The sequence below is a fragment of the Bufo gargarizans genome, chromosome 11 (genome assembly GCF_014858855.1).
Source record: "Bufo gargarizans isolate SCDJY-AF-19 chromosome 11, ASM1485885v1, whole genome shotgun sequence".
NCBI classification, from domain to species: Eukaryota; Metazoa; Chordata; class Amphibia; order Anura; family Bufonidae; genus Bufo; species Bufo gargarizans.
In genome coordinates this window covers 34,188,670-34,197,515 of record NC_058090.1, presented here as the reverse complement: position 1 = coordinate 34,197,515, position 8,846 = coordinate 34,188,670, and the positions used below count along the sequence as shown (strand labels likewise).

The window sequence follows — 8,846 nt, the reverse complement described above, 5'->3', positions numbered from 1 at the left end:
TTTTTTGCGGGGCTACGGAACGGACATACTGATGCGGACAGCACATGGTGTGCTGTCCTCATTTTTTGCGGACCCATTGAAACGAATGGGTCCGCATTCTATCAGCAAAAAATACCGGAACGGACAAGGAAACAAAATACGGTCGTGTGCATGAGGCCTACAGCAGGACATTGTGAGAGTTGTAATTTTACAACAGCTGCAGGTCCGCAGGTTGAGCATGCCTGCTCTACATAATAAATGCCATTTGCCAAAGTGAGACAACCCCGTTAAGTCATTTAGAGCAGAATGTCTGAGTGAAAAACGCAGCGTAAGGTTACATGCACACAATCGTATTTTGGGCCAGTGTCCGATCCGCATTTTTTTTTTTGCGGACTGCACACAGACCTATTCATTTCATCCGTGTCCTGTCCGCATCTGTGTGGCCGTTCTGAAAAATATAGAACACGCTCTATTCTTGTCTGTTTTGCAGACAAGAATAGCCAGTGGGAGGGGAGCGAGACAATTGCTGCATACACACAGATAGTACCTGTAGTTTGCAGATCGCAAAACTGATACGGTCGTGTGCATGTAGCCTAAATCATGACAGGACTCCTGGAGGAGACTGTAAGAGTCCGGTTTATCCCACCCACATAGGGATTGACTGCTTTCTATATGCACACACTGATACACAACGAGATTTATCAAAACTGGAGAAAAGGGAAACCGGTTTAGTTGCCCATAGCAACCAGACTCCACTTTCAATTTCTCAGATCTCCTTTGGAAAAATGAAAGGATCAATCTAATTGGTTGCAAGTCAGTTTTTACGTTGCACCAGTTTTGATAAATCTCCCCTATAGAGAGCTGTCAATCATCCTATGTGGTCAGGCTGAGCAGGACTCGGTCTCTCCTAAGAGTCCTGCCCTGCTCTAAATCATGTAAGCCTATGCATCACAGAGCTCCGCTTCTCTCTGTCCATGATATCCTGCCCTCAGATAGGCCAATAGAAATTATTCTAGGGATGACATTTCAAACAGGGCTCGTGGCAATACGGGATGAAGAATTGATCGTCTTTCCCTTTGTAATCAGGGCTATATTACTATGTGCTTACGTTTAAAAAAACTAGAACTACACCACAAAGTAAGTATCCTTAGCCTCAGGATAAGGGGATTTTAACAAAAAAAATTGTAGTATACATTAATGTCTTCAGAAGACAAATAGATATATTTGACTGATCTACTCTATTTCTTTATAATGTGCTTTGCTACAGTTAAATGGCCCATAGGCCAGAAGGCACCTGGAAAGTTTTTTACAAAAATTGCTATATTTGGACAATAAAATAAATTGCAACAAAATAAAATGGGGATCGCTTTTCAGAATTGTAGTGTGTAATTTTAGAAACACTGAAAAACTTGCATAGTTTTTCCAAAAAGAAATAAAAAATAATAATAATCTGGAAGTACATAATAGGTCTCTACTAGGACTACATAGGCTTATGTAGAACACACTCGAAGAACTTTAGACTGTAATCTTTCATCAATTTTTACAACCGAGCTGGTAAATGTTAGTAATAGCATTTGTGAAATAGCGGAAGAGAACTACAAGAAGTCTACGTCTACGTGTAACATTCTAAAATCAGTCTGTTTTAGTTCATTAAACTGTCAAGTAGATTACAATTCTTCTGGATCATAAACAAAAAAAAAAAAAAAAACACACAAAAACAATACAAACCACAAATAGGATTCCGCTATTTTTTGTGATCGACATTTTTCCAGCATATTCCCAAAAATAAGTACCAGTAATGCTTTTTTTTTAAAAATTTTTTTTTTAAACCTTAAACCCAATATTTCGTACAATAATAAAAAATAAAAAAATTACTTCAAATGATGTTTCCTTTACTTACCCACCTTTCATGAAAAGGTTAAATGTGGTACAGGGATAAAAAACAAAGAGCAGTGCGATTTCCTAAAATTCTAGTTTAAACAAATATGAATGAAACCAAAAGTCAAAGAGAATCACCTGTCGGCCGTTTATTAGATGTCTTGCATGTCCTCATCCATTTGAACATTCTGAAGCTTGGCCAACTCTTTCTTATCGGTTTCGAGTTCTTCGCAGCCCGTATTAATCATACCACTAAGGACATACTTGGATTTTGCATCCAACAACATAAGACTCCCGCTGATTGTGGTGTTCTGCTCAATGGGCAGGAAATTCTCTTTGGATTCGGGTACACGTTGCAGAACCAGGTTGTGGTGACTGCTGTAATCCTGATGGGCCTGGGTGGCAGAAAGGCTGGCATTATTACCGCTGGCAGCAATGGGTTCTCCAAGGTTAGACTGTGCAGAGGTCACAGACAACAGGTCTTGGGCAGCAATGTAGTGACAGTTCAGCAGAGGTGCAAAGTTTGCGTTACTTGAGGCTGTGACACTGGTCGTGGTGGCGGCGGCATGTGTGGAAATAGGCTGGCTGAGAGAGGCCGACTGGTTCCCTGTAACAGAGGCAAGATTCCCAGAAGAAGTTATTAAGGTAGGCGCGAGTGAAAAATTCTGCCCGTGAGTTCCGTTCACCAAGGAAGCCGCGACAGACTGCAGGGTCTCATCAGAGGACATGCTAATGTTTACTTGTGCTGCGCTTTGATTGACTGGCATTAACGGAGAAAAGACGAGGCTTCGTTCCAGGCCATCTTGCTTTATAGAATGCGGAACGGTGTAGACGACTGTGCTGGGAGGGAGAGAGCTGAGGAACACTTTTCCTTGATCACCACTAGAGATGGTGTCACTTGTAAATGTTCCTCCCTCTGAAGTACCAGGAATAAGCGAGAGATTTCCAATATTTCCTGCAAAGAGAAATGTGAACAGTTAAATCGGCAAAAGGACTATATCCCAAAAATATTTGTCTACAAATTACTATTTGAATTAAAATGGTTTTCTGAGACTTTAACACTGATGACCTATCCTCAGGATAGGTCCTCAGTATTTGATTGGTGGGGGCCCGACTAGGGGTGCACCTGGCATTTCTGCTGCCTGAGGTGAAAATTTAAAACGGCTCCCAACCCCTCCAGCACTACTGTTTACTGTGATACAGTTGAATATAGAGAAATATTGCCACAGCCCTGCCACTGTCCCCACTTGTCTCTAGGTCTTGCCGCCTTAGGCAATTGCCTCACCTGGCCTCATTGGTGGTGAACCCCTGGATCCGACTCCCGGGAACCCGGCAAGCACGGAGAAGGCCGCTCAAATGGGCGGATTGGCGAGGGTCCTGGGTGTCGGACCCCCACTGATCAGATACTGAGGATAGGTCATCAGTATTAAATTCCTGGAAAACCATTTTAAAGAGGACCCGGCACAATTCCTGACATTTCTGATATAGTCAATAATTGTACTCCACATGAAATTACAATTCAGGAGCATTGTAGGACTCTAGGTTGTATATTCCCTTGTTATTTCTACTAAGAGTTTATGAATGAATTGCCAACCGGGTGTTACCAGTTAGGACAGTGTCCAGGGACCACCCCTATCAGTGCCGACAGAGGCAAACTGTGCAGGGAAACATCCCTCTCACAAGGTGAATGCTAGCACCCAGCGAGCAATTTATACATAAATGTATAGTAGGAATAACAGAGGAATGGTTCAACAGAGTGATATGAAAAGCTGGTATTATATGGGGAGTGAAAACCCGTCCTGCTGAGTGCGCGGCGTCATTGGTTGCTATGACGCCATGCGCTTCATGCTGCCGCCGCTGTACAGTAATACACTCGTAGGCGCGAAGTGCATGTCGTCATAGCAACCAATGATGCAGTGCGAAGTGCACTCAGCAGGACGGGTTTTCACGGACCGTGGTCCACGTATATGTGTGAATGAGGCCTTACTGTGGTCCCTGCAGATGGCAAAGTAAATGCTGCAAATATTTAATGCACTTGTTCACTGCAGTATTGCTGGTCTACTATATACAAGAGCAGTATATACCCACACAATATGCAATATAACTGTGTATATGACAAACAGCTGTTCACAGCATGCCAATGAGCGGCTCCTGAGCCAAAGACTAATACTGCAGAGCTGATCACCATTACTACAGATGTGCCGTCAGAAGAGGAGAACGCTTACAGTGGAAAATAATGAACATGGGCCCCTTTATTCTCAGAGGTCCCACCGACCATAAAGTGCACTTTATGAGATGAGAATAACCCTTTAATCTAATACCAATCAAAAACTGGAAATTGACAAATAGCAGCTGTAAATACACAATTACCTATTTTTTTTTAACCAGTTCCAAGACCAGGCCATTTTCTATTTTATTTTTGGGACATTTTTCTTTGAAAGCCATAACTTTTCTGTTCAGTTACATAAATACTTTGTGCCTTTTTTTTTATGTCAATTTTGAGTATTTTTTGATTTTACTAAAAAAGGAAAAATGTCAGATTTTCACAATTTATTAAATATTTTTTTGTTAATATCACAATTTGCAACTAAAATATTTTTGGATGTCCCCTTTCCATAACGATCATTTTGATATATGGGATGTATGGGTTATGGTCACTAGGCTAGAAGCTGCGGTGCGGCGTGTGGTGGCTTATTTTTTTAATTATAGTTTTTATTTTTCTTATTTAGTCTGTTTCTATTTTACATTGAGCCCCCATAAGTTCATACAAGAACTCTTTTAACGTTACTTTTTTTATTGCTGCTTTCTCTTATAACTGGGGCTGACATTAGTCTCATGTATAGCCCCCAGCGAGGTTGCACAGAGCTGATTGCAGAGCTGATCTGAGTCTGCTAAGACCCAGCAGCCCACGCAGACACCCGGCCACCAGTGATCACATGACTGCTGGGACCGGAGCAAGAAACAGCCTCACCACTTCCTGATCTTTACACACAGAACTCGTTCAGAGCGGTATATAGAGCAATAGGGAAGGCAGGGACGGGGAGAAGCATCACTGCCTTCTCTATGGGGACCCTGCTGCCACCGACAGCGGGCTCCTCACTCTAGCTGCCGCATGATTAGCCTAGAGCTGCAGTCTCTGCGTGGACATTTTAAAATGACCGTGCAGAGATATGTGCAGACCACCCGAACATATATAATCAATGGACGGTTGACAAGCGGTTAAATACAATGGAGTAATTGAATATGCAATCATCAAGCGGCCATTTACGTAAACTGGAACTTGTCTTCTGACACCGACTTCAATGCATTCATTATGAAAGTAGTACATCTGCCTCTATTATGTCATATATCCACCAAATTCTTTATCCCTTGAAAGAAAATTCTCTCCGAAACACCAACCCATCTCACTCTGACTTACAGCACCATGCAAATTAAGCTAGTCATAGGCATGGGATTAAAGTTAGATGAAATGTAGGATTCTGACTGCTCAAATGCACCTACATAAACCTATAACCTACTGTATATAGACCTATAATCATGACAACAACCAAACAGCTGTTCCACGGAAACTATTCTACATTTTGGAAACCAGCAACTGGATCTGAATACTTTTGTAATTGCATGTAATTAAAAATTTTGCAAAGCTACTGAGTTATTCAATAAAATGTATCTGTATAGCGCCACCTGCTGTTTTATTTTCCTTATTTCTCTGACCACTTCACTGGTCACCTATGCTCAGTTCCATCCTTCAACTGCCACCAGCCATTTCTACTGTTGGAAGCTGTGACAGTTACTATATAACGTTTGATTTTCAATTTTTACATTAATCATGGGATAACTCCTCTAAATATTACTATACCAACTCCAACTTAGCCGATAGTTAAAATACTGTATCTTTAAGGAAACCAGATTTTTGAAAAGCTCTTTTTCTCACACAGCATCCAATTCTGCAAACGCATTTTTTTCTCCTAATGGTTTCCAATAAAACCAGCCTACGTTTGCATTTTGTAGGGAAACTGTTACTTCTGCTGAGGTAAGGAAGAAAGGATAAGAGGGAATACACTGTATATCACTTAACGTTAACCCTAACAGAAGTAGTCAACAGATATATCACAATACAATCAGCCAACATGCTCAACAACAATATTTATTTGGTAACATAATTAAAAAAAAATGCAAAAATAGAAAGTAACTGATTCCAAACATTGTAATATATTCAAACTTTACTAAAGTAACAGTACAGCAATTTCACATTTCATCAGTTTTATCTCCATTGGAAGTCATAGATTTTTCTAAAACCACCAACATCTTGCCAAGTATTAGACCAATATTGGCCATCTCAGTGCGAAGACCACGCAAGTCTGTAGCCATCATACTCTGCAGCTCACAAAGATCTCTCAATCTTTCATCTACGCGTGAACTCGATCTCTCAGGCTGATCCTGTGCTCTCTGTTGAGATTCTTCAGGTTGTTTCTTCATCAACTGAAGGGGCTGCAAATTCGAGCAAGGAGCAGACTTAGTTACCACTGAGGAGCTTCTTCTGAACTTTTTCTTTAATATTCTTTTTGGCCTCTGGAGTAGCACAGGGTCATCACTATCTGAAGAAGAGTCTCTCTCTGCCAGGTAAAGGTCTTCTGCAGATGAACATCCAGGAAAAACCTGCTCCAAACTGGATGCTCTGCCATACGATGCACCATCACATAAAGAAGCACAAGATAAGAGAGGGCTTTTTGGGTCACTTTTGTTCAATTCCCTGCTTTTAAATTTGGAATCTTTCTGAGATTCTTCAACAATGCTCTGCAGATGTTTCATTTGGACATTGGTTTCAAAATCACTTTGATTTTGAGAAGATACTTTAGGGCGGCCTGTCTCGTGGTCTTCAGGGGTACAGTAGAAATGCCTACGATGCTTCTCACTCACAAGGTTACCTGTGGGAAGACAATATGGCATAATAAAGTAAGAACTAAGGTTGTGAGAATTTTTTAAGGCAAAAATCATGTCAAATACTTACACACTGTGAAGTCTGTGGCACAAGGTCCTGTAGACTGAGCTACTGCAAAGGAGCAGAAGAGGAGATCTGGCTGACCTCATCTAGGTCTGATCTTTAAATCAAAACCTCCCAATAAGCCTGGCAAAAATCAAACTTGGTGGTTAATTGAAAGTTAAAATCAATCATGATTCAATATTTTATTTCATTTAAAATGGAGCAGTGTAAATAATTATCTTACCTGGTCTCGCAGATCATCTATCTTCCTCACATTGGCCAACTTAAAGAGGCACCTAGAACCCGTGTCTACAGGCTGGCGATTCTCCTCAATGCTGCCATGTTCTCGATTTTAGTCACTTATTATTCAGACACCTTCTCGTCTCTCTTGCAGTAGCCCAGGCTTCACATAACAAGTAGTGAACGCAATACAGGAATCAAAAGGAGAAACCCGTCCAAAAACTAAATAAAAATCTAAAATGCCACGAACAAGTGAAAATTACACACCAGTGAAAATTACATATTTCTATGGACTGTATTTGCATTACAAGGCTTATTCTGAGCAGGGACCACTTTAACCACGCTTGTCCCACTGCCACCGCTTTCTTAAACAGATAGGCAGCTTAACACAAAGTCAGTCTGCTTGAACAAGCCTGGCAACGCTAGACGATGTGATACCCCTCCTGCAATATGGGCTGCCTTTAGAGTCATGCCCCCAGATCCCTATGGTGTCGCAATTATAGTTTACAAGAACTGCAGGGGTCTGGGTGGTACAGCAGAGATACAGACTGTTAAACTTTAAAGGAGTTATCCGACACTAACAAATGCTCCCCATATGTTGGGCCCCTTACACCGATTCTACTTACCGCTGCTTCTCTCTGTGCGCGGATGAAAACATCCGGTGTCGGGTGGTGCAGCAGCCAATAGCAGCATCGCAAGTGATGCTAGGAGAATCGTCCCCATCTGCCACTGGCTTGACCCCCCTCCCACCCAAATGTTTTAATCCACGCACAGGGAGCAGCAACTGCGGCAGGAGCCGCGCAGGGAGCGGGGAGCCAGGTAAGTAGAATCAGTGCGAGACCTCCATAAACTATGGCATACAGCAGGTTACATGCCATCCTGACACCCATCAAGACAAGCCACCGCTAAAAGTCCCACTTGAAAGATTGTCTCTTGCTCTGTGTGACTCCATACAACCAAGTATCACATGTCTCCCATTCATTCAAACAGGCGGTGTGCAATCATCTGCAGGGGAATTGTGTGGCCACTTGCAGCTGTCTTGGAGATAACAGCTGATCTCTGGGGGAAGGGGGCACAAGAAAGAGTTGTCCTAATGATGACGAAAGCATTGCGTGCAGCGGTTTTGGTCCCCCATGTGATGGAAGTCTGATTTTTCAGCATGCACATTTTCTTATGCAGCATAATTTCGGTTCCCATCAGATCCCATTAATGGCAGAACATAGGAATATCACCTTATTGCCATAGTCTTCAGAAACTTTTACATGTATCTGTAATAGTGGTGTTTAACAAGTGCATGCTACATTCAACAGTTAGGACCTGCTACTCGTCCCTTAGGCCTCTTTCACGCAAGAGAGTCCTCCATCCAAATGTGATGCATGTGGTGAACACACAGCATCTGGACTGAATCCTGACCCATTGATTTCAATGGGTCTGTGCACATTAGCAGAGTTTATCATTGATCATCGCATCGTTCAGGAAAAAATTTATAAAAAAAATAAATAAATTTAATTTAAAAAAAAAAAAATTGCAGCATGTTCTATATTGTCAGTTTTTTCACATAGTCCTGGCTTCATAAATGAATGAGTGAAAGGGTTTGAGTGAAAAACGGAAGACATCCAGCTGCAATGTGTTTTTCAATGATTGTCGCTAGGAGATGTTGAGTGTTATCCTTCAGTTTTTCATCACGTGTGTGAAAAATGCATCAAAAACAAAAAACAATGAATACAATCACATACAAAACTGAATAAACCTGCGGAGATGTGAA

At 41.6% G+C, this 8,846-nt stretch overlaps 1 protein-coding gene across 1 annotated transcript in view; it reads right to left on the bottom strand.

Annotated features, from left to right (window-relative positions):
- Positions 1-339: 339 nt before the first annotated feature.
- SIX4 (SIX homeobox 4) overlaps positions 340-8,846 on the bottom strand; it is a 29,307-nt gene continuing 20,800 nt past the window's right edge. The window contains exon 3 of the mRNA XM_044272663.1: positions 340-2,812. Coding sequence (XP_044128598.1) covers positions 2,010-2,812 — 803 coding nt within the window. The 3' untranslated portion in view covers positions 340-2,009. The remainder of the gene's footprint in view (positions 2,813-8,846) is intronic.